Below are 25,998 nucleotides of genomic sequence, written 5' to 3'. Positions count from 1 at the left end.
AGTTCAACATGGCATAAAACATACTTTTTAATTAAGTTTGTGCTTACATAACTTCCTCCAGCATAGCTTCCTCCAGCATAAATATCAGACATAAACCTTTGGGCCATTCTGTTTTCCATTGATTATCCACAGATCAGTAAGCCCTTAAGTATGAGATAGGAAATCATAACTGTAACAATGAGAAAAGCTGCTGAAGATTGCTACAACAATTATATGAATGAAGCTAGAGGCTGAACTTGCCCAACACAACAGAAGCACAATCTTCGCTTGGTGAAATGAAACTGTTTATCCCAGTATTTATATTCTTTTCCTTACTACAGAGGTGTTAACAGTTCTAACTGGCTTGACATTTTTAAAAATGTTAATAGGACCTAGATTCGGATGACGTCTCTAAACCTGAACAAGTGTTTCTTTTGGTCAAAATAATTTCTTTTGGTCTAAATAAACAGAACACGAAAGAAAAACAGTCCAACTGGGTTAAGCTGGAGATCCAGTTAGCCCAGTAGCTTTTTCTAAAGTTGTCTAATAGCAGATGTTTAAATGGAAAAGTAGAAGTAACATGATCCTTCCCTGTTTATAACCTCTCTGCTTCTTGAAATGTGATGTTAAAAGATGCCCTTGGTTCCATTGCTTGCTAATGTGTCTAATTCCTTTATTTTATTTATTTTTATACAACATCCTGTAATAATGAGCATCAGAATTTAATTATTGCATAGAAAGGTACTATCCATTGCCCTATTTAAACCTGAGATCAGAAGGTTTCTCTGGATCTCCCTAACTGTAATTCACATTCACTATTTTTGTATCCATACTGATTTTGTAGACTTTAATTTCACAGGCCATGGATTGGAGGAGTCAAATGAAACAAATTTAAAGTGATATAAATATTCTAAATCACATTTTTAAGGAGTGCTGGGCTAATTTTCTAGGTGAAGTAATGCACCCAAATTTGGCCTTTGAAAAGATTATCCTTTAGCTCTCCCTGCTAATAGGTTTGTCAGCTGTACTGCTAAGCATTCTTAACACCTTTTTAGTGCTGATCAACTACAAATGTCAGCCTATCCATAATACTTTATATCTTATCTCTGGATTTGGGACTAAAAAATAGGTATAAACGGATGAAAATGCCTAAGAATTTATAAACCTGCAGAATGACTTGATGTTTTCTACTTTAAAAAATCAGAGTTATTGTAAAGAAATTGTGGTACTACCTCAGGAAACCTATGCTGTGTGTTATTGGCTTTTGAACATTGCTTTTGTAGGGGAAGAAAGGACTTGGGACCAATGGAGTGATTCAGATAAAATTGCAGGAGGGTAACACTTTAACCTGTGCAACCCCCCCAAGGATTCTCTGTATTTAGTTAAGTTTTGGTTCTTTTTAAAAAATGCTTTTATGCACATCTCCTGGCCAAATTTAGGAATGTCCCATGAAAAGCTTTCTCTCAGCTTCATCTTTAGAGTAAACTAAGACAGTTCCACTTGCCCACACAGTCATGAACGTGTGAGCCAAAGGTGCCACAGACACACATAAACTCATTCCTATCTGAATTTTGAATTTGATTTTGAAACAAGACTTTTCCTGGGCTTACTGCAGCCCTGTTTATTTGGGCTGAATTGCTTCCAGACTAAAAAAAAAAAAAAAGGTGAAAAAAGTAAAGCATGGACAGCTTATACCACTTCTTTTTGAACACTGAAAGTCCAAATGGAAATGCTGACCCCTAACATGAATATACATGTATGTTCAAATATGTACTCAAACATTTTATGTGTTGATGCTTAGTTTAAGAGTAAACCCTTCTTCCCCTTGTGGTCTTTCAGTCACAGGCCTCCATTATCTTTTCCCAAAACTTTTGAAATTGTGGGACTTCATATATATATATATATATATATATATACATTCTTTTTTATAGACAAAACCAAATTTTAGCAAATACTAAAATAGAAAGCTTGGTCCCAAAACGGTACAATGGTCTTGGCCTGTAATTGCAGAATTTCCTAAACAGTGAAACAAACAGTGAAGTTGAATGGCTGGAATATTAATGTGACACTGATGACAAAAATGGAAAAACTATTTGGGGAATCAAGAGGTAATTAAATTCTTGACAGACTCACAGGAATAAGGACCATTAGTTATATGAATGAATGAATTATTCCCCTGAGGCTTTGATTATATACAAGAAATAGACATTTAACAAGTGATTTCATTGGCAATATAAAACTTATTATCTCCCCAAAATAAGTGGCAACATTAATTTACAGGGTTACAGTCATTTCAAACCGAAAAACAGAATTCTGACTCCTGAAGAAATGCAATGAGTTGCATCAGTTGTTTCTTAATACCCTTTGTTATGTATTTTATACAAAGTTATCTGCATATGAAGTAATATTCAGAGGCTCAAGACTGATCCGTGTACCTTATAAGTCTGGAAAACTGTTTTCAGTCAGTGCAATTGCAATTGAATTCAGGAAGTGTTCTATAGAGCAGTAAAAGGGAAGTATTTGAAAGTCTGAAATATTATTTTGCTGACTTGGAAACTACTGCCCTAGGACCACTGGGTTCATAGCAAGAGGAAATTCTTGCCCTGATAATCTGTCTGAAAGGATGGGATAAACTGGGATAAAGAAATTATTCATTACAGAGGGAAAACGAAGCAGGAAGAGATTAAGAATGAGTATTTCAAACTACGCAAAGGCCACAGCAACAGCAGGTCTGGAAGGGACCTGCTGAACCACGTAGTTCTTTCCCTTGCTAGCACCTACCTATGACCGTGTCCTCTCATCACACGGTTTTGGCCCTGCCCTGGTTTTTTGGCAGCCAAACAGGACTTTTTCCTGATGATTTCTGAATCTCTGTTTCATAGTTTGCTCACAGAAGCCCTTAGTTGTAAATCCCATGCATGCCAACTGGACTGTTTTCAAAAATAAATCCCTGCAAATGTCAAGTATTTACTACTGCTACAACTGCAAGCTACACTTCTGTGGAAAAATATACCTTAACAGCCAGGACTGAGGGCATTTCTCATGCTGTAATGCTTGCCAGCCAGATGGCAACATACAGGATGTTAGGCATCAGGCTAATGAGAACTGCTGACTGTTGGGTACAATTACAGCAATGCTGCTGAGCGGTGACAGCAGGAACGCTGTTCTGTGCAGGCACCGCTGGTGGAAGGGAACTCTTCATTTTTTGTGTTGGTTGGCCACTGTGCCTGCTGTGAAACACACCAGTGTTCAATGTCTGTCACAACTGTCAAAGCAGAACATCCAAACTCTAAATTTTTGCATCTGGGATTTCTTAACTTTCAACCCTTCATTTGAGACTTAACAGCTTTTGAAGCCAGGGAATTTACACTTCTGGCCCTATTTCATTGAACTGTTATCCATCTGCATTAATTTTTAAAGTCTTTTATTCTCTATCCATCGTTTAACTAAAATCACAGCTATCACAGAATGCTCTTTATTTTTTTAGTATCTTCCCATGAGGAGGCACTGTCATTCAGTATTATTATAAAAAGAATAATTGAATATTTCAAAGATTATATATTATATATATAAATATATAGATTATTTGAATATATAAAATAATTTTATATATTTACTAATCCCCCATCTATATTTCACTATTCCTCAGGTCTTGCAACAACCTAAATATTCCCTATGATGCTAAATTTTTCTCTACTCTGAAACTTATAAAACACTTGCAAAGAACAATTTCGAAAGGTTTCACTATCTACCTACCCCTTTTGAGTCAATTACACCAGGTTTTGCGTTGAATTTCACCGTCTTCAAACGTGCACGCTCCTTTCTTTCAACTCTGGGGAAAAGAAAACACAAGGGAAGAAACACATGTTGATTATACCAGCATTTTGTATGATACATTTGATATCTGCTCTCCCAAGACTTACAATACATAAAGCAAGCATTTAAAGCAAATTTCATAAAGTAAAAAGAGAGATCACTTCCTCAGCCAAGCACATGTTTTCTGGTGAACACAGGACTGGGTTTGAGGAGCCTTGGCTGCCCTGCACCAGCAGAACAGCACTGCTTCCTAACACACATAGGAAAAGCATGCCAGGGACATGTTTACTCTCTCTAATTTAAGCTGTTAAAAAATGAGGCAAAATTTAGAGTTCTTCTATGGTCAGAGGAATGAAACAAGGGCAGAGAGAGAATGAGCTGTGCACCTTATTGCACTTTATGGTGGAGTAAATTTTAAATCGTACAAACAAGGTAAAGTGAATCCCACAATTCACCTGAATATAAGGCAAGTCATGTCCTTACCTTGATTAATATGGACATTACTGTAAAAGTGACATCTCCTACCTTTGTAAAATCATCTACAGAATCTATCATCTGACTCAAGATGATAGATAATCCACTGGCTTAAGTAAAAAAAATCCAATCATCTACCTGAAATTGAAACACTAGCCCTATTTGTCTAAACTGGCAATTGCTCTAGAAATCTAAGTTGAATCTTGCAAAGCTAGCTCATAAGAGGTCAATACTGTGTTTTTATTGGACAACAAATAGCTGGAAAAAAAATGAGGTTTCTTATGTTCTCCAAAGTGGTCCACATATGGCCTTTTTTCTAACTTTCACAGTTTCCCACAAACGCCATTAGAATACGTTCCTGCAAATCTTTTGGTTTCTAAGTCTGGGTAGTAAGAATACATAGTTTCTGATAATTATTTTTAAAAATAAAATCTCAAGTGTTTTGATAGAATGATAATTAACACAGCATGTTTCCTTCTGTCTGAGTGGGCTCATATATGTCCTACTGAAAAACAGTGAATGTTGGTTACTATAGCTACAATTTAAATTTAGATTAAATGCATTTCTCTGTACATGTGGAATATTCACATGGAAACAGCTCAAACGCAGCTTTCAAACTAAATCTATGTTATTAAAAAGCCATGAACAGTCTCAAACTAAAACTAGCAGATGAAGTCCCTTGGTAATACGGGTAAAAACGAAGACTTGAGGCTGTGTAATTGCCTAAATAGGATGGATAACTTCTGGGGAAATAATTAGCACAAATGAACATGATATTCTACTTATTAATCTGTGTTAACATTTAAACTCATTCCAGCCCTGCCTAACTTCCTAAAACGTCTGTTTTTAACTATTTCTACAGTTTATATTTCTATAAAGAAATTTGGAAATTAATCCTGAAGAGTGAATCTTATGAAGTTTCTAAAAATTGCATTAGCATCCACGAAGGCATTGCTGCTTTCTAGAGGCATAGCAGACAGATGACGAACTGCAGAAACATTCTGCATTGCCTTAAGAAGTTTTTAAATAGTGTGATTAAGTGTCATTAATCCTTCAGGCAAACATAGCAACAAGGTTCATATATGCTCAGCATGCCTACTAAATATTCCAAACGTTTCATCATCTGGCCCTGTGTTAAGGGTAGCACACATTGTTGTCTCCCATTACAATTTTCCTGACACCTTCCACAATAAAACTGTTCTCAGTTACTTATTATTTAGCTGAACTGTAAACTTCCAAGCTGAAATTTTCTGTGTTTCAGGCTGATTACATTACTGTTGCTGCCTGGATTGTCAATGATCTGGGTTAGCTGTTAGAAAAAGGCTAGTACCAAATAATGGTTTTGCCCAATCTATAATATACTATTAAAGTGCTTCAACTCAGGTTCTCTATTGCCTTCATGTCTTTGGTCTGGGACTTGAATTGTGGCAGTGGGTTGGTCTACTGGTAGGAATAAACCTCTCTTTTTCCTGAAGGAATCAACCTAAGTTTCTGAAAAGCTTTGGTTTTACATGCTTTGGAGAACTCTGAATTTAGCTTTGGTTCTCCAAAGATTTAATCTTTTTTGAAATGATTAAGGTGCAGGACTGCAATGAACTAAAATGTTCTCAGAATTTCTCATCTGGGCTACCAGGACACTTTTGCCATAGACAGAGCTAAAAAGGGAACTAAAATGACGAAAATACAAAGTTTTGAATGCCAGTTCTTTTAGATTCATTGATCCAGCTCTTAGAAAATACACTTTTCAAAGGAACACTAATTCAAACATTTTTGGCACTTCTTTTGAATTTTCAGGTTTGTAATTGTTACATTAAAGGCAAAATAAAGTTGACTAACTTTTTTCCCAAATAAAAAAGTAGCTTAGGTACAAAGGGTTATTTGCAGCAGCTGATACTGTGAATGTCTAAATATGAGTGTAAATTCCTTACATTGCTTTAGATGACAGCAAACCTACTATCCCTTGAACAGCATTTTGATCCATCAGCTGAAGAAATTGCTTATATAGGAAGTAGTGTTTCACTTCAAACTGTAACCATTTTTCATTCACCACTGCTGCACAAAGCAGGATTATGTTGTGCAAAAACATGAAGTGAAGGAGGAGGACTCCTGTCTGCCAACTTTGCAGAGGCCCAGATATGCAACCCTGACTTGCCTGATGTACACACTGCTGCTGTGCCCCTTTCTCATTATATATTTGCTTGATAGAGCTACACCTAAGGGATCAGGAAAGCACAGATACTATTTCCAAAACAAATTCATGGCTCAAGTCCCATTTTCAAAAGTGCCTGAGGAGTCAACTAAGCTGAAAGAGATTTCAAGATATGTTGAAAGAAACACTCCCAGCATTCAAACATGACTTGGGAGCTGAAAAGCTCTGAGCCCTGAGCACCACCTAGCACAACTGATGGGGATTTCACCTCCATCTTCCCACTCATTCTCCAAACGTAACTCCCTGCAGAAACACGGCTGTGTACAGGGAAGTTATCTAAGACCATCTGAGATATGGGGCAGTTGGAGTATACGCTGTATCCTCACTTTCCCTTTAAAACATTCCTGGCAGTAGATACATTTGGCCCTTTTTTTTGGAGAAGGTCAGGATTCACTCTCTTCTTCCCATGTAAAGCTAAAGAAGTGGAGCAGTACATTGAAAACATACTTTAACCTTCAGGTTCCCTCACTAGCAAGTTCAAGACTTCAGTTCTTTGGGATGCTGTTCTCTTCCTGCTCTTCTGTGGAACTTATGAAACTGGGATGCAAGACTTATTGCACTGCAGTGTCTATCTGCTTTTGTGTTTGTGGCCACATGTAGCTGTTCAAAGGGGCCTGTGGGATTTTTCAAAATGAGACTTTCAGTTCTTCATGTGTGCTGCAAGCCAGAAAAAAAAAAATCAAGTATAACTCAACCAGACGTGAACTGTGATCGCCCATTGTTGGAGGTTAATGGACCAGTTTTGTCAGTGCCTTTCTAAAAGCATTAATTTAAGGGGAGATTTAGAATATGAAGTGAGACATGCTTTAATCTTCAGTAACAGTATTCATCACTGATGTAGAATACAGATGCAAATTGCAAATTCACTTCAAGGATGAAATAAAATTGTAACAGTAGCCTAATTTGCACAGATTTGGCATTGAGGTGTTTTCCACAATGAAAGTTATTTCCAAATCCAGCATGAGTACTATAGTGAGGAGAGCAGCAAATAGAAAAAAGCAATGTAAAATTGCTTGAATGACCTTGCTATATTTTGCATCTTTATTAACAAGTTTCTTCTTATCTTGCTTCCCCATTTCCAGGTCATCTGCATTATATTTGTTTTGCCTGCCTATCAAGTGAAAGATAAGTGAAAATACATACATACTATTTATAGTTTAAATCTGTGGTCCCAGTTCATAGCTTTTTATTGCTTCCATCCTTTGCACTGCTTACTATTGTCCATGTGAGATCTGACCGTACCAACAGATTCTCATTTTCAAAATTATTTTTGAGCATTCCTGAAGTTGTGTTTTTGCAACTGAACATGTATCTTTCAGTAGGAGAGAATGTGCTCTGGTTCAGCTCTCCACCGTCAGTGACTTGCTTATAGAGAGCAGCTCAGCACCTGGTCAGTATTTATGAAAAGAGTAGACCTAATGACATTAGGAAGTGAATTCTCACAAAATTGTAGAACCACCTTGTTCTGTTTAAAAGCTAACAGCTGTTTTCCTTCAGCACAAAAGTTTCCCATCACTTCATGAGCACAGGAAGAGGTTTATACCTACATATACGTACCAATTTTATTCCATATTTAATTTTTCCAATTAGATTAGTAGGTATAGTCAGATAACTTATTTTAGACAAAGCTTACATGATTATGCTATGTTAAAGAGTTCTATCATCTAAGGATGAAAATCTCTTGGGATGTTTAGAAAGGTAGACAATTTATAGGAAACCATTAAAAATAAAACTCACTTGAGTAGATAAACATGCCTTTCTGCCAAGCTGAGCAGAATAACAAATTTAAGTTGGCTTTTTGCCCATGGGGACTTCTGTTCTGGGAAAACCTCTTGTTCCTTGTCCTGAAATGGTTGTGAAACATTGGGGTTTATGTACTTTTCCCCCCACTTTGCTCTGAAAGAAGAGCGTGGTTACATGTATTTGTGGGGAGAATGTTGTGTATTTGAGAACACAAATATCAGGCTGGTACCATCATACACCTCCAGCTGGTAATAACAGAGATACAAGTTGTGTAACATTTTGCAGTCAGATGTACTTAAACTACCTAAAAATGGGTATCTTAGAATGATGTCCGGTCTGACAGCAGTTTGGTAACTGCACATCTTAAAGACAACAGAAAGATTAATGTAATTATTTCAGTGTTTTAAGGCCAAATCCTCACTGTCCGCAGTAGTAAAAGTGGCAAGAATTTATGCTCAGCCATTCTGGGGCAATCTCTGTGAAATCTCAGGCTGTATTTCAGACCCACAGACTCAAGTCAAGCAGATATGCACACATCACAGAAAACAGTGAAGCTTGACATTCGTGAGGTGGGAGGTTGCTGTTGTGGGGGGCCTTGCAATGTAGGAGCTTGTCTGTGTGCAGGGACTCAGCAAAGAAAAAGTGAAAAGAACTGGAGGAGTAAAATCAATGCTGCAGCAAATTAAAACCTCTTTACTACTGAATTAGAGTATCTGTCTAGGAATATAATACACTCTGACTTATGCACATTGGTTTTGTGTATTTTGTTCATTCTAATGTGAGTGTTTCCATGGGGAGGCAATCTTAGACATAGGCTGCTCAGCTTGCTGCTGCCCTTTATGGAAAGCTTAATTTTTTTTTTTCATATGGATAATAGGAGGCAGTGAGGCAAAGAAAAATTTTCATGATCAAAAGCACACCATATGTAGAAATTCTAATCTAAATCTATACATATATATATGTAAATGTAACAAAAATCCAGTCTAAATCTAATTCTATTGGTAATTTTAGTATAAATAGTAATTTTCAATGATTTCAAAGGGAGCAATTCACAAACATAAACATAGTGCACTGGCAATACTGCAGGCTGCCTGTGACGTTGGTACAGAGCTGGTATTTATGTCCTCTCACCCTGGACGTCCTGCCTGATATAATTGTGCCTTACTGTCACCTTAAACACAGCTTGGATAAATCTTTTTGGAAGAGGTGGAACTAAGAAAAATTTGGTCTGAAATCTTCATTCATTAATACTATATAATAACTATTTGGCGATTGGTAAATTGCAACTGAAGTGGTTTGCAACCTCTCATGCTGAAGTCCTGTGCTTCCCAACACCAACTTGATACAATACCACAACACCTTTATAGCATTATATTTGGTTCCTACTCAACTGGCTACTCAATCCTGTAGTCAAGAACAACAGCTGTAATTAGGCAATAAATACATACTGACAAATGGACAAAATGTCGTTTTCAGATGTAGAAATGGTTGCAATTGTATTTAAAAACTGAAGGGTACTGAGAATTTAATTTTCATCAACCTTTGCAGAGGTCATTGGTGCACTGGTTCATGAGGTTTGGTCCTTGCACAGATCAGTGGAGAAACATGGGGCTACCCTCACTTCTTTGTGCTGCCTCTAAGTAACCTCCTCTAGCTGCAGTGCTGCCCTCCAAAACTCCCTCTAAAAGCCTGACTTTTCAATTTAACCATAAACAAGGCAACAAGTCCACACATTGGCAGCAGCACTGAAATCTAATGACAAAAGATCTTTCAAATGCTATTAAATCATGGAGAGGTAATGTATCCAACATCCTGGAGAGAATAATGAGTGGCAGCACCTCTATAATTCTAAATTATGATTTCTTCTGGTATATCACATATGTCATAGAGGAGTCTTGATTTATCATTCAAAATTTCTCTAATCAACTTGTGCTAAAATGTCACTGCATGATGGGCAGAAACAGAATTGAAGTGGTCACTGGCTTTCAGAGCTATTCTGTGATGATTTCAGCTATAGAAAATGCAGGAATTGTATCTTAGTTGTTGCTGTACAGGACCTGAGGTAGCAAATCAGATAACTAAAAGACTAACCCTGGAACTAACAATTCCTGGATCTGTATAGCCTTGCCCTGACCCAAAGTGCAAAAAATGCCTAAGTGCAAAATCCCACAGGATAGCATTCCACAGGCAGGAAAAGGAATATAACCACAACACCAAAATCAAACCCAGTAAACCAAGCCCTCAGAAAGCCCAGACCCTAAAATAAAAGGTACAGAAATGAATGGGGGATTGAAAAACATAGCACAAATATAAAAACCACTTCAATTTACAACATCGTAGGAAGTTGGGCTTTCACAAGTCACAGCCCAACAAACAGATGTTCTTTTATTCCTTCCTTTCTATCACAATATTTTACTGATAGATATTACATATGTTGTATGCAATATAATAGAACGCTTATAGAAATAATCCCATATAAACTACAAGATGCGTAGCATTCTGGAGTCAACAGCTTACACGAAGGTTTCCATGCCCTAGTACCCTGTATTTGGTCAGATGAATCCCAGGCCTACTCTGTTTTAGACAAAGCCTCTTATAGTCAATAACACACACCTGCAGAGGAAATTCAACTCTGAATTAGCACATTCTGTCTAGTGTGATGAATTTTATATTCTTTAAACTCAATTTTATATTCTTTAACACTGATTTCTCACTCTCCCCTTCGGTGGTGTAAATGACCACGGAAGGTGCTGGCAGGAGAGCATCAGTCTCACTGGCTCTGAGGAATCATCCAGAATACACAGAAAAGAAACAATACTCACTTTTCAGTGCACTGGAAAAAATAACCTTGTGCCACTGAAACCTTATGAAATAACAGCAACCTCCTCCCACTCTAGTTCAGGTGTATCATATCATTATATTAATGCAGACAGAAAATCAGATGCCATTGATTTTTCCAAGCTTCTCAGATTCACTAGTGAAGAATCAGGATGACAAGTGGAGAGCATGGTAACTATACCTGCATCTTTTAAAATTCAAGACTCTTATTTTTAGTCTCTAACTAACCTATTTTCACCTTGTCTTGTCTTCCTTATTTTAATTTTAAAATATTTTTTTCATTCTGTTTTCTCCCAGCGTTTCTTAAGCTACATCTTATTCCTAGGCTCTATTATATGTCTGACCTTGACTAGAGAACCTCTATCTTTTGTCCTTGAAAACAGCACTGTGTGGGAAACCCAATAAGCTCTAGGCACATACAAACTCTCCACCTTATAGGATATACAATTCCACATCTTAATTAGCTGCTTTGCTTTGCTGTCTCCCCCTCTATAGTTCTTTTATTATGTAAGATAGCTTTTTGTAGTTTTTCAAAGGAGACACCACACTGTGAGTGAGCTTTGTGCACATACTTTCCTTAGTGTTAACTGAATAAACTTCCCTCTTTTTCCACGTATGATCCAATCATGTCACTACAACATTGTTTACTGTAGCAGGCAAGTATTCCTTTTTAAATATCTAGAGACTAAATCTGGTTAATGAGCACATTTTTCCATCTTAAAAGTTATAACCTAGTTTTTATTTCTATCTATTATACAACTTCAAAATTGCTCTTTGCTGAAAAACCAGGTGTGGTTGCTATTCAAACATAGTCATGATTAGAGAAAATAAGGTCCTTACAAGGCTCATGTCAGCAAAATATTTGATGGCCTTTCAGTTTACTTTGATATGATTTAGAACAATGAGTACCATAAGCTCTATTAGTTCCTGGGCCAACTCTCTTGAAAAAGCAGCAGGTGCTCTATAGAGTATCAAGCATTCCATTTCCCTACCATAAAAAATGGGCATGATATTTTTTATATTAATGCTAAAACTGAAATAGCTAAGAATAAAAATTTTATATTCAGTATGAGAGTATTGCTGCAAAAGAGAAAAGTAATATGTTTTGACAGATTTCATTTTCCTCCTACCCTTTCAGTTCTTGACCTTTCTATAGCAACTATCAACAGAGGCAGGAAGTAATACTGATTTGTGTGCTCGTTCTGATACTATCAGAGACTTGTGGCTAATTTTACAAAAGCATCTAGACAGAATAAACAGTACAAACAATGAGGGAGATTCAGATGTCTGTTCTCTCTCCAACAGTCACCACGAATCCATCACAGACAAACAAAGATTCAGATTTAGCCTGGAGAGCAAATGAAAGTTCCTTCATTTAAATTATATGAAAAATTTACTGTGATATTGATTATCCATCAGTTTCCAGGCAAGCAGAGATTTAATTAAGAGATTTTGAAGCTAAAGATGACCATTATATAACTTAGCATCATTTTTTTACATCACACAGGCTGAGAAGTTTAATTCTATTAGTCTCTCAAAATAAAGACATAGAGTCTTGATTTGAAAATGTCAAGACATTCATTATGGTTTGATGCTATGGCTAATCACCCTGACACAAAAACATGTGCTCCACTTCAGATTCAGAGCTAATTCCCAGAGCTGGGTTCTGGTTATTCCTCTTTCTGTGGAAGCTCTTTAGTAAATGATCTCTTCCTCTTCCCCCTTTTTTTTTGTGAAGTTACTAATCCCCTGCAATTGAGTCACCTTTTGAGTTTCTTTTCCATACAGTTAAACAGCCTGAATTCCTTAAATCTCAAAACAGCAAAAATTGTATCTTCCTTGATAGATATATATATACATATACATATATATATAACTCTTGAAATAACTGTGATATTTTCCTTAACTTTCCCCAGATTTTTAGTGGATTGATGCACACTGTCTTTGGAAAAAAAATGAAATATTTTAACATTATGGACAAGGATGTAAAAGGAAAGAGGCAGCACTCACCTCCTCTTGCTGGGTATAACTCCCATTTCCTCACTGTCTCCCTCCAGAGTGACCCTCCTCGCCTGCCACCATTCATCGTCTGAGGCGTTGATGACATGAAGGATGTCCCCATACTTAAAACTGAGTCCTTGGCTTGGGAGGCCACTGTCTTTGCTCTTGTCATAGTCAAACATGGCTCTGTAAAAGGAAAAAAAGATATGAAGACAGGTGATTATATGAGTCTTGGCAACAGTTACTCTGAAGATCTAATCATATTTTAAATTACAGCTAACCCTTCCTCCTTTTCAAAAAGCCCCTCTCATCAACTTACCAACAGCCATGTGTGAGCTTGTGTTGAGCTTGTGTTTTTTTCAGATTTTCTTGTGATCAGATAGGGGTTGTCTGGCAGACAGGGGTGCATTGGGAGGACTAAACGTAAGGGACCAAATCCATTCTCGGTGTAATGCATTTATTTAGGTGAATGGATGCATGTATCTTAGCATCCAGGTCAGACTAGAAGTGAGTTTTCAAAAGGAATCTCTTGATTATTCCCGCCCACAGTGCTCTGGTTGATGTCCTGGAGCTGTGTTGGGTTGCCAATACTGTATTTCTGAAATTTGAAACTAAACAGAAAGATGCCCTGACCAGAGTAGTGCTAGTCTGACATACATACCCCAAATGCACCTAGGGTTTAGACAGCACCACAGATTTCACTCCTTGTGTTCAGTTCTCCTGTGCTACAGCACCTGCTCAAGCAGCCCTAGCTTTTTCCTTCAACGCTGAAGGTGTTTTCCACCAGTTTGAATTGGATCTCCACCTTGGGTATACCTATACAAAGCAGCCCCATCTATGGGACACGTATGTTAACATAGGATGTATATGTAGGTCCAGGGACTCCATAAGCACAAACTGAGAGCCAGCTTTAAGGTACCTGGGTATCAGACTGGGCATAGTTCAGCATGAAATTGCTGCCTTAGTATCCAACCTAGATCCTAGGAAAGACCTTCAGCCTGCCCTGAGTTCTGTATTACCAAATTACAGTGATACCAACTCTGACCCTCCTCCAGTCCTGTGCCTGGTACTTACACCAGCAGTCTTCAGGGTAGATGTATCCCAGTTTCTCAGGGGAAGACCCTGCACATGGATCCCAACAAGACTGCAAATGAGTGCAGGTCACTCATTGGAGTTACCTAGCTAAAAATCCAGATCTTGGTTTCTTACAGGAAAAAAATACTTGGAAATACTTTTCCCATGTAAAATATTGTTTAAAGATCAGGCCTATCAAGAACTGATATTTATTTCCTATAGGGAAAATGATATGATTATAAACCTGTCTACAGAAATGTTAGATCAGTAAAATCCCATTGTGTCTGATTATTCCTACTCTTTTATTGTCAGAAAAAAAGCCATGGCAATCTCTTCACTAGTAAACACTTCTGTGAGATGGATCTGATATAATTAATTGTTGTGCATTGTAGAGTCATTGCAAAGAATGTTTATAGCAGCTTTGTGGCTAGATTTAAAACACTCAAGGCTACCTCTTATAATGAGGAGAACTTTGAAAGAAGTTATGACTATAAAAGAGTTGTGACTATGCACTCAAAATAATTCAAAACTCTCAAAAACACTCATTCTGCATGGACAGTCTGGTTCACTAGGAATAAAAATGCTACTGAAATATGTCTTCTTTTAAAGAGTTTACAGTCTTGTACTAACATCTTCAAAAATGCCCAGATTATTCCCTCCTCTGAGGATGAAGACTGTTGAATTTTATATAATCCAGAAGCTTAGTGCTTGTGCCTTATGCCTTTCTTGGTAAATGTTCTTGAAATGCATGTAACCTTTGGAAAAAATGAATGGCTTAGCAATGAAACAGTTTCTTTAAAAACTTGGCTATATCTTACTAAATATTTACATTCATAAAGGATTCTTATCACTAACAGTCATCTGCTGCTTCTCAAATACAGCTTTCTGTGAGGACATTTGATGAAGAACATTATAAATCCAGTTAAATATCATTAGACACCTCTGCTTAACCAATTAATGACACCTGATCTCTGGAAAATGGCAGTGCATACACAAACAGGCATACAGCGTATCACCCTGTCGGTATTGCCCTTTTCAGCATGCCGTGGTCAGAGTTTTACCATTGTATCGAACAGTTGTTGGCTTAAAAAGTCACTGAATAATTGTGTACCTTGCCATGGAAGCCTATCAACATCTCAAAAGCCCCAACGACACAGTTGGCAGCTGTGCTGATTTCTGGGCAGATGTCATATAATCCTGATTCCAGGAACAATTCAATCACCCAAAATGAAGGACAGTATCTTCTGTTGCAGACAAGACTGCCATATCCCAGATGTAAAACACCTGCCATATTGGAAATGCTCTGTATTTGTCCTATTCTAAGACTGAGGTTGTGTTTCAAAAGCTAAATAGTAGAAAGAAAGTAGGACAATGTTCTTTGTCCTTGAACAGACATTTGCACCTCAGAGCCCATGTGTTAACCTAAAATCAGACTGCCATCATGCTAGCTGATGTTAATGATGAATGCAGATGGCAATGTTTGCCACTGACTTGCTTTGATTGGAGTAATCATGTGCAATGCTAATTAAAATGAGATTATAGATCTCAGACAAGAGAATTTTTGAGCACACTTTTCACTGAAAGAAAGATTTTGTGGCTGATGCTCTACAGACGTTGATTACTCTATTAGCAAATGAAAATGACATGAGAGCTGACTTCAGTGCTCTTCCCTACACATTTCAAATTAAGAGCCAGGTCTAAGTTGGTAACACAGCCATATTTTTGCTTCCAACTTTGATAACATTTCTGGCTTGGAAAAATATACTACTTCAAGTTGGCTGCTGGCCCAGCTATAAAGCAAATGGAGGTGCTCACTCTAGGCACTGTCGTATGCATATAGAAGTGAACATGAGAACATGACTACCTTGGGCAATAGGGAGACCTGGGCATTCTCATCCTCACCACCTCAGGCTGCAAGTGCAATTTGGATCTCTACCTCTCCAGTCGCAAAACCTAGTTTAAGAGGCTGGCATGTCATTTCTAATTTTCTACCCGATGAACAGCACCCAGTTCTGTTTGTGCTCAGTCTTGCAGATGTACATAAAAATAACATCTCTGCATCTGCTGAGTGTCAACTGAAGTGATAAAAAATTAATGCAGCCAGACCTCTTGTTTGGTAAAGAAACTGGGCAGGGCAGACAGAAAAAGATGCCTTTTTTTGCTTTGCTCTTTCATGTTTTTAGACAATGACATCCAAGTCTTACAGGGTACTATGCTACGTTCTGCAAGCACTGAAACTTTCATCAAAGAGTCAAGCTCAGCCCTCAGCAAAGTCTATTTGTTCTATGCAAGCTTCTTTACCTGGATAACATACTAAAGTATGTTAGAAACCTTAAGTAGATTCTGCCATGCCATGGGCTTTATTGGTGGAAAGGTTAAAAAATAGTAGCATCTTTGCTGAATATTGTGTGTTGAGGAGAGGACATAAGCAACCCAATCCAACAAGAAAGCCACCCTTGCAAAGAGCAACCAACACTCCTCTCTGAGAGATGAGCACCATATTTTCCTTTCAGTTAGAGAAGGACCAGACAAATAGTCTTTCAAGATGAGATGTCTAACAGTGTGGCAGGATAGACCCATCCTGATAAGACCTAAAATCCAATCAAGCTGTCATGCAAGCTATGTGCGAGATAACTGCTGGAGCCAGGGTGTTGTCTTGGTGTTAATTGTGCTAAAACCATCCTGGTTCACCAGACTTCAAATACACACCCTGCTTTTTGAAGTCTGATTTGACAGATAAGCTGATAGCTGGCCTGTAAATGTGTGTCAATCACTTTATACTATAAAAGTCCAGTCCCCTTCCACGCAGTCAGGTTCTCCTGGCATAACCCTTCTTGTGGTGTATGTATGGAGATTTCTCCCCTGGCCTGGGGACGGCCCCCAACGTTATTCCTCAAGGTTGAGAGAAATAGATCTCCCCATGAGCATTGGTATTGGTAGGTTTCATCATAACTCTACTTAATAATTATTTCTTTTTGCTAAAGAACTGCTGCATCAATATAATTTTTTTTGCTAAATAACTGCTTCAATAATTGCTTTGTTACAGTGCACTATACATGCTACATTATACTCTACTACCAGATTTTTAGTGTTTAAATTGTGTAATAAATAGTTCTGATAAAATATCTTTTGTCTGATCATTTGTAATAATAAATTATTCATTTTATATAAATATTTTCATTTTGCCATTCATTAAAACCTGCAGGACAAAAGTGGTTCAATCTCACCTCTGTAATTCATTAAATTTAAACTACTGACATAATCCGAGGCTAAGACTGGATGCAGCCTCACCTAGACTCTTCTCTGAGAAGGAGTTTAGAAAGCCAGGCAGTCCTTTCTGCATCTCCTGACTCAACAGCAGAGCTTCTCCATAAATTTTGTCTAAACCTTCCACTCCCACCCGTAACAAATAGAAATGGCAAAGAAGTGTTATTTAAACCAGCCAGAGGATTTAACCCAGGAAGACATGTCACAGTGATGAATTAGAGGTGTCTCCACAGAAGGCAAGCACAGTAGTGCAGATACTGGAGAGCCTGCTCAGCAGAGCTAATGAGCTTTCTGGATTTGCTAATATGACTATACAATTTCATAGGGCTTAGTCTGTTTATTCATGGGTTGCTTGGGCAGTTCTCCAAGGCACTGAGCTGTAACTCATGTTTAGTGTCTTTTACTGCAGTATTAAAGAATAATAATCTCAGTGACCTTACAACTTTCTAATGGCATTTATCTGGTAGTCTTGAACACTAACAGTTTCTTATTTTTCCCCTACAACTTATAAAAGTGCATCTTAAAGCACATCTTTGTGGGCATCTTTGTCTTTCAGATGTCTTTTATGCCCAGTTAGCTGCTTGCATCCACTGTTCAGTCCTTTTTTTGGATTATACAGGACAGAACCCAAAACTCTACAAGGCTTTCTCTGTGGCAGTAAGTCTTTTCTTTCCAAGTCAGTCTACTTCTGAATTGGGATACTCAGTTTTTAATAACAAAGGAAATCAGTTAGAATTATTTATCTTCCATTCTAGAGCTGTCATCAATGTCATGACTATACCAGCATAAAAAAACTCCTGTTCTCTATCTTCTAGACAGTGCACTTCACAAACAGGACTCAGGGTTACACAAGATAGATAACAGATTTTGAGGTTACAAATACAGTAAACCCAGTGATTACGGTGATATGTGAATAAAATACTGAAATAGGGAACAGAGCTTGCTACTAACCAGTCAAACAGACATACTGAAATCATGATTTGGCCAGCTTAGTTCCTGTTATTAGGAAAATAGCAATAGGAGAGGGTGTGATTATCAAAGGCATAAGGTATATGCACCAAATTTCCATTAACAAATTAACAAATTATTTTCCTTAGTTCCCAGTTTTTGCATGAGTTTTGGGAAAACTGTTTAATATCTGCACAATATTTTGAAAGTGAAAAGTGCCATTCAAGTGCTAAGTATTGTTGCTATGTTCTCGGCAAAAGCCTCCTGCTTGTAGAAAATGAAGAAATACAGTCCTGAGAAGTGAAGCAGAGGTAAAAACATTTAGAACAAGCTGGGTATGGCAAATATTTAGGATTATGTGAGTTCTGCTTTCCTGACATTACTCCAGATTTCAGAAGTGATCATTACACTAGGCTAATCCCAGTAGTAATTTGGACAGAATCTGACAGGTTTTATTTTTGTGCTTGAGTGCTTCTTAATAATTTTTAGGAAGCCACATCACTGTAAAACATGAAACAAGCATTTCACAACAGCATTCAAATTCATTGCTCAGAAATTGTTTGGAATTAAATTACTGCCATTATCAAGCTGTAATTTACTGCCCACCATGCAGTGAGGTGTCTACATGGCAACAAAGACTACTAAAACAGGGACATCTTTTTAATTTCTTTACTTAGCATACCTCAGCATTTGAGGTATGTCCAAAAGCATATATGCAGTAAATTTTTATTTCCAATGACACTTATTCCTGCAGCTAGAGTAATAAATGTTTGATATAGGAGAAAATATATCAGCTTTAACAAAACAGAAAATCACTTAATTGTGCAATCCCATATATTGCAACCTACTGACACCCACAATGCCTACATTGTTACCAGCATTCGTAACATGAAAAATAGGATACAGAAAGACTAAGTGATTTTCCTAAGCGTGTAGCAGAAAAGGGAATTTAATAGAGAAACCTCTTAGCTTTCTCACCTAATGCTGTAAATACCATTGTAAGTTAGTAGTCTTCATAATCTTCCTGACAAGGCAAGGGATATTAATGCATTTAGAGCACAGCAATATATTTTGCTGAATGCTCCTCTATGTTCAGTACAAAAAACCAAAATCCTCCTCTCCCATATCACTGTACTATGGCTGTAATTTGACACAGTTCAGGTGCTGTGTGGCAGCTTTATTTGCATCTCTGAAATTACTTTCTTCTCCTTCTGGCACAGATGGGAGTTTGCACATAAATTTACAGACTGCTCTTTGTCATTCCCTTGATTATGAAATGACAACAACATTTAGCAAGAGAGATCTTCACCTTCTGTAAACAGTCCTAACTCTTCTGCATGTGCATCACTTAAGGTTATTACTCTCTTCTCTGAAAATTTTTTTAACAGAGATTCTAAGATATCAGGTGTTATAGCATCATCATAAGGGAGATATATGTTATTCTCCTTCTTCACCACATCTATCCTATCCCCTGCCCTATTTTTTTAACCGATGGGGAAATCCAGTATACAGAAGTTTAATTATTTGCCTGGTTTTAGACAGTAATTCAGCATCATAGTCAGAATCCGACCCCAGTTTCATACCTGTCTTTACTGCACTCTCAGTAATAGATTTATTTCCACCCACTTTCAGGCTCAGCTTGAAGAAAAAAATTTGAAGAAAATGAAAAAAACACTAATGTAATTCATTGCTATAGCTACAACAGGGAGTGCAGTGGCTCTCTGATAGAAGAATCCATTGCAAGATGACTAAGATTCTATTAAAAGGGTTAAATTTTTACATAGTGGCATGTCAATGAAGACTTTCAATTTCTCCTTCCAGCTTTGTTCCCACCTGGGGAAGCTGGGCAGGTAAATCCTACATGTACAGCATACAAAAAAGGTTGCTTCTCCTTGGGTGATGTGGGAAGCTCTGAGGTGCTGCTTGCTGTGACTGGAGGCTGCTGGAATAGCCCCTGTGCGAAGGATGATCCTGTCATACACTGTCACTCTGCTGAAAGAGTGGGAGGGGAACTGCTTGGAAGAACAGCTTTTATTGGGAGTATACTACAACAATGTGATTTTAACAAAAAATGTCTGAATGTTTGAATGTTTGACCTATCACCCACAGATACCCTGATTCCTGATTTTTCTTTGCTTTTTTTCCCCCTATTTTCTTTTTTCCTTTTTTTTTTTTTTTTTTTTTTCCCTACCTTAATGATGTTGTGACTCTTTACAGAGCTGATTCCCTCGACCTTAATTACTGCAGTCAGGCTGATAGGGACAGTGTTAGCAGCATCTGTGTTACCAAAATCAGTCATACCAGGGCACTGCGACACAGTTGCCATGTTACCTTTTCACATTACCACAGGTCAGGGACCATTCTCAGCAACAGTTTGAAAGCATCTCCCTTTTAAGGTGGAGAGAAGGACTGAGTCCAGCTATGGGGCCCCCACCAGAAGGATGTGGACCTGTCGGAGTGAGTCCAGAGGAAGAGATGAAGATGATCAGAGGTCTGGAACACCTCTCCTATGAAGAGAGGCTGAGAGAGTTGGGTTTGTTCAGCCTGGAGAAGAGAAGGCTCCAAGGACACCTTATTATGATCTTTCAGTACCTAAAGGGGTCTACAGGAGAGCTGGAGAGGGATTTATACAAGGGCATGTAAAGACAGTACAAGGAGCAATGCCTCTAAATTAGAAAGAGGGAAGGTTTGGGTGCTGAACCATGGGGGATTATCCCAGTCACGTACAGTTTAGGGTGTTAGCTTAGATGCTCCTAAGGCACCTCCAGTACAGCAAGTCCTATTGCACTTTTGCGTCCAAGCCTTTTCCATTTGCTACCATTTTATTTCTTTATTTCATTCAGCAGTTTCTCCATTCAGTCCAACTAATTCTTTATTCCTTTCCTCCTAGTGGGAATTTGGCAGAGAGTTATGTCACGGACCTCAGTGGAAAAAGGATTGGAGACAGCAGCATTAGCTACAGAAAAACTTCACTAAGGGGGAAATATTTTGTTTATGGTGTTTACATCAGGAAAGAGGACTGCTATTTGCCCTTGGGGAATATTTTGCTCATTTTGCAGATCCAACCACGATGCTTAATGTCAGCTCTTATGAGCCAATATCTATGTTTGATGATGGGCTTTTTCGGGTCTTTCGCAAGTGCTCATATTCTGTGCAGGAAACGGGTTCTACTGTACTGAAAAATTTAAGTTAACATTTTCAGAAGTAAAAAACAGTATGCTGCACTTTCATGGTCTTGCTACACGGAGTATACAATGTCCTCTGTTAAAGGTAAAATATCTCACTGTGAGCAAGGACTGACAGTTTTAGTCTTTCAGTTGTGGACATGGACAGAACTCACACTACTCTCAGGTTTGACTGGCTTTAACCCCTTCCAGCAGGAACTATAAGGTGGCCTGAGAAACTGAAGTACTTTCATGTTTTCTCTTGTTCTGGAACAAGGGAAATTATTTTCAGGGAACACCCACTTTTTGTTTCTTTGGCATTTTACAGGGCATAAAAGGGCCAAATGGAATTCCACTTGTTCTTGCAAATATCTGAAACCAGTATCAAGCTGTGAGCGGGTGCCTTGACCTTACCATAATTTATTGACTAGGAATATCAGGCCTCCTGTTTCATCTGTGATAAACTCAGAAGCTTTTGAATACATTTGCACTGGACTCAATGTAGTCCAGATTCCCAGATTTGAGGTTTGCTTTAAAACAAAGAGACTGCCTAGGGTCATAACACTTATTAGATTTATCCTTAGTTATTTTGACAAACTCCAGAGAAGATTTGTAGTAGCAGCTTGATTATGGAAGGCTTCTTCAGCACCCCGGAATTTTGTGTGTGAAATTTCACAATAAAATCCCAAACTTGGGAGTGGGATTTAAATTTCACACCAAACTGGAAAACTTAGGCAAGGTTTGTACTTAGTTTTTTTTCTAAAGAAATGAAATAATTTTTGACTAACCTTGACCTGGCCTATGCATTATGTATCAAAATGATGTGAAATTTGTGTTATTCTTGAGTTTGCTTTTTTTCCTGCCCATATAGACTAAGTGAAGTTGCCGCTGACTGCATCTGTGGTTTCTCTCCGAGGCATCTGTGCAATTTCTCAGCACAGATGTCTGTGTTGTGACATTTAAGATTATCCATATCCAGAAAGGAAATGTGACTGGATGTCAAATGGGGGATACCTTAAACTATTGGATAATTCCCCTGAAATTGCAACCTGTGGGTTGCATGTATTAACATGGGAGACAAAAAGTCATTCTCTCTCATAGTAACTTATGTTCTGTTTGAGAATATTCATTTAGAGACTTCTTCAATCAGGGAAAATTAAAATAAGATAAAAATAATAACACATAAATAAAATAAGATAAAAAAGAATAAAACATAAATAAAACATAAATAAAATAAAATAAATAAAGTAAAATCAAGATGTTTCTTTAAAATACAATGAAACTGAAAAGGAAAATTATGATTCTATTAGGACAGCCTGTAGCCACCCCCATACCTCCCTGCACCCAAATGTATCTTCCTACTACTGCAGAATACATTGTAAAAGAGAACTGAATTTATATATTTTTTTAAAGTAATTGGTCTACAGTAGTTCTAAATATTACAGTAGAACTCAAGGATCTACTTTGGGTCATTGGGTTTTTTAGATAGTTGTCTCGGATACCTTCTAGTTTGAAATTGCTTTCTCTTAGACCTAATCATGACCCATATCTGTTAACAACTTTTAAAATTCCATTTTGACCAGTCTGCCCACAGAATTCATTGTGCTTCCACTGGTTTATACTTAAAAAGAAATTTTCAGCACACAAAAAGTACCCCACTGATAACATAATTATTACTACCAACCAGATATATGACACTTTCTCTTATTTTTTGGACAAGGATACTAGACATGTGGAGTCTTCAGTAAGAGAAAGCCTTCCTATGGAAAAATGATCCACATTTATGATTTGTACAATTTGAAGATAATGGTGACAAAAAATTGTAAGAAATGGACTAAGAACAATGCCTCTAGTACTCAAAAACACCACACCAGCCAAATTGCACACAACTGTGGCAGCTATGTTATGCTATGTTAGTTATGCTTTGTTATGTTATTTTTTTTTACCTGTAGAAATGAATAAGCAGCACTGCAGCTTTGCTAGTCTGAATATTCTTACTTATTTCTGTTGTAAGAGGAGAGGAACTCTACAGACTTTCCTAGCATGGAGGTGCTCTTTCATTTATATCTAAGGAATCTGTTTATACACTCCAACCTTTAGAAATTGATACTGGAAAAAAAATTTGTTCTCTAGCTATGAAAATGTGTAGACAAGCAAAACTAGGAGAAAATATTAACCACGCAGAACACTGGCTGCTCTGTCTTTGATGAGAGAGAGAATTATAGAAAAGTCAAGATATTTGTTTGCAACAGCTCTTGCTTAGTAATGTTTTTTGCTTGGCCTATTCTTTGACAGTGAAAGAGTCAGAATTTGGATTTTCATTGTTGTTATGTCAGCTGAGTAGGCTCTGCTGAGATAACGAGATGCTCTATGCATATGGGAACTACACTGTGGAAAATCACTGAAAATTATGAAAATTAATTGTCCTACCTAATGTGGAGAAATGTACTAAATCCATAAACTCTGCTGGATGCAACTGTGACAAATCATAAAAACTTTTTGTCTCTAGGTCAAAACTCGAGGAACTCATTAAGAGTTTTGTTGCCTAAATGGTAATCCTTATCTTATCTCCTACCTAATTTGGCTTGGAGTCTTTTTTTCTCCACAGCCATTTAGGCAACAGTTTACTTGTTCAGTGGGAGGTTGCCTATAGAGTGAGTCCTTTGTGTTTTAGCATAGACTTCAACTGGAAGCAAAGCAATTAATTTTTAGCTTTAGCTTTGTCTCTTTAAAAGGGTGATTTTTGAAGAGTGATTTTGCAAAATCCAAATGCTATTGAAGTCTAAAAATTATTTTTTATGGTGCAAAGGTCAGGCGTCTCTATATAACCTCTGCTTCGTGAGGCCAAACATGAAATCTCTAAAGATGTCAGATTTACAAGGTGGAACTCTACAAAAATCAATGCCACAGGCCTGAGCCTGCACTCGGCTGAAATCTTCTAAACTGTAATGGAAACAGCAGAGAAAGTTCGCCTGGAAGAGCAGTAGCTGTGAGAAGAGGTGTACTATTTGGTTCACCAATTCTTTGGATTCCTTGAGCTCTTACCTGTCAACCCTTACTTGTTTATCTCAAGTTTTACTCTGTGACAGGGTTTCCTAGTAGATTATACTGTCTATAAACCTCCATCTTCCGAAGTCAAATGAATAATTCAACATCAGTTTTCACTAGTGTCTGCTTCTCAACGGAGAAAAGCTTAAAAATAAGATGCCAGAATATTCAAAAGCAGAAACAAACAAAAAAGAGAAATTAAAATAATGGTCTTTGGTGTCACCTCATCAGTGTCAAAACAATGTGATTGTTACTTTTTAATGTCTAGATTTGATGGTTTCACTGTGTGTGGTTGTCAATCCTTTTTAGAAATGTACTTTGAAGATAAAAGTGCTTATTGACCACTGTTACCCAAAACACTTAACAGCAGCAATACATATTTTAATATTTCTGAAACAAAGCTGCAAGAGGATGATGCTAAAATTCTTAGATTCTCTCCTTTAAATAGAAAATTAAGCCCACACTGCACTGAGCTCCTTGCAGCTTGTCATTCACTCCATTGCATTATCCACACCCTCCTTCCCTGGGAGCCCTGGCTCACAGATGCTCAAAAGCAGGATTAAGGCTAACATCAGAAGTTCCTGCATCCCATTTATAAAGGTAAATTAAGCACATCTGAGAGTAGGTTTTGTTGGCTTTCAATGAAGATTAGACTTTGAATTGCTAAGTCGCTTTGAAAACTTTACCCTAAGCAGCTTCAAGATTGACAGAATTTGCCTTAAGCTGCTCTGAGGCTGACAAGATGAAGGTACTGGTGCAGTAACAGAAGCATGCTGATTTGCTTACTCTTGGATGGTCTAGGAGCTACCAGGAGCTAGGATAAATTCCTGCTACCATGAATGAAGCTAAGAGTTTTGATGGTGTTGTCCATAATGATGGTCCCTCAGTCTGTGTGTAATTCCCAATTTAAGCAAGGGCACTAGGGAACAGAACTGGGATTTACTTTTACTATCTTTATTTGAAATGAGTCTCATCACAATAAAAAGCCTAAAAATAATTCTTCCAGGAAAACCAGACTGTTCTTCTCCCTCCCCCTGCCATTACAATTTTTTACCTATACTGGCTTAAGTTTACCCTGATTTTAAGACATCCTGCAGAAAAAAAAAAATTACCATGATCCCTACTTCTACTGAGCAATTAATTTTAGATGGGAAATATTTATTAAGAGCCATGTTCTTAAGTTTAGGCAAAGTAATAATAGCAGTCTCTTGAGTCAGAATCCTAGAAGAAATTTTCTTTAGCATTCCAGTAATCTGGCCAATTTCAAGCAGATTAGATTTACTCAGACCTATCTGTGCCCTAACATGTTGTACATAGTAAAAAATTATTTATGGATGCAGTTGCTTTTCTAATATTGCTCCTAGGTAAATAATTTCTACAAAGTTATTTTAAAGAAATTAACTTTTCATTTTCACATTTCCACATTTCAGGATGGAA

The 25,998-nt window shown here is 37.5% G+C and overlaps 1 protein-coding gene across 25 annotated transcripts in view; it reads right to left on the bottom strand.

The window, feature by feature from the left end:
- The window catches only part of DLG2 (discs large MAGUK scaffold protein 2), a 996,215-nt gene that overhangs the window by 38,099 nt on the left and 932,118 nt on the right, over nt 1-25,998 (bottom strand). For all 25 annotated transcript variants that reach the window (XM_050332274.1, XM_050332275.1, XM_050332276.1 and 22 more), the window contains 2 exons: nt 13,070-13,246; nt 3,736-3,811 (listed from right to left, as the gene is read on the bottom strand). In XM_050332274.1, coding sequence (XP_050188231.1) covers nt 3,736-3,811; nt 13,070-13,246 — 253 coding nt within the window. The remainder of the gene's footprint in view (nt 1-3,735; nt 3,812-13,069; nt 13,247-25,998) is intronic.

This window comes from Myiozetetes cayanensis, unplaced genomic scaffold (genome assembly GCF_022539395.1).
Source record: "Myiozetetes cayanensis isolate MyiCay16 unplaced genomic scaffold, myiCay2020 scf5-8, whole genome shotgun sequence".
NCBI classification, from domain to species: domain Eukaryota; kingdom Metazoa; phylum Chordata; class Aves; order Passeriformes; family Tyrannidae; genus Myiozetetes; species Myiozetetes cayanensis.
This window is presented reverse-complemented; position numbering and strand designations above follow the sequence as displayed.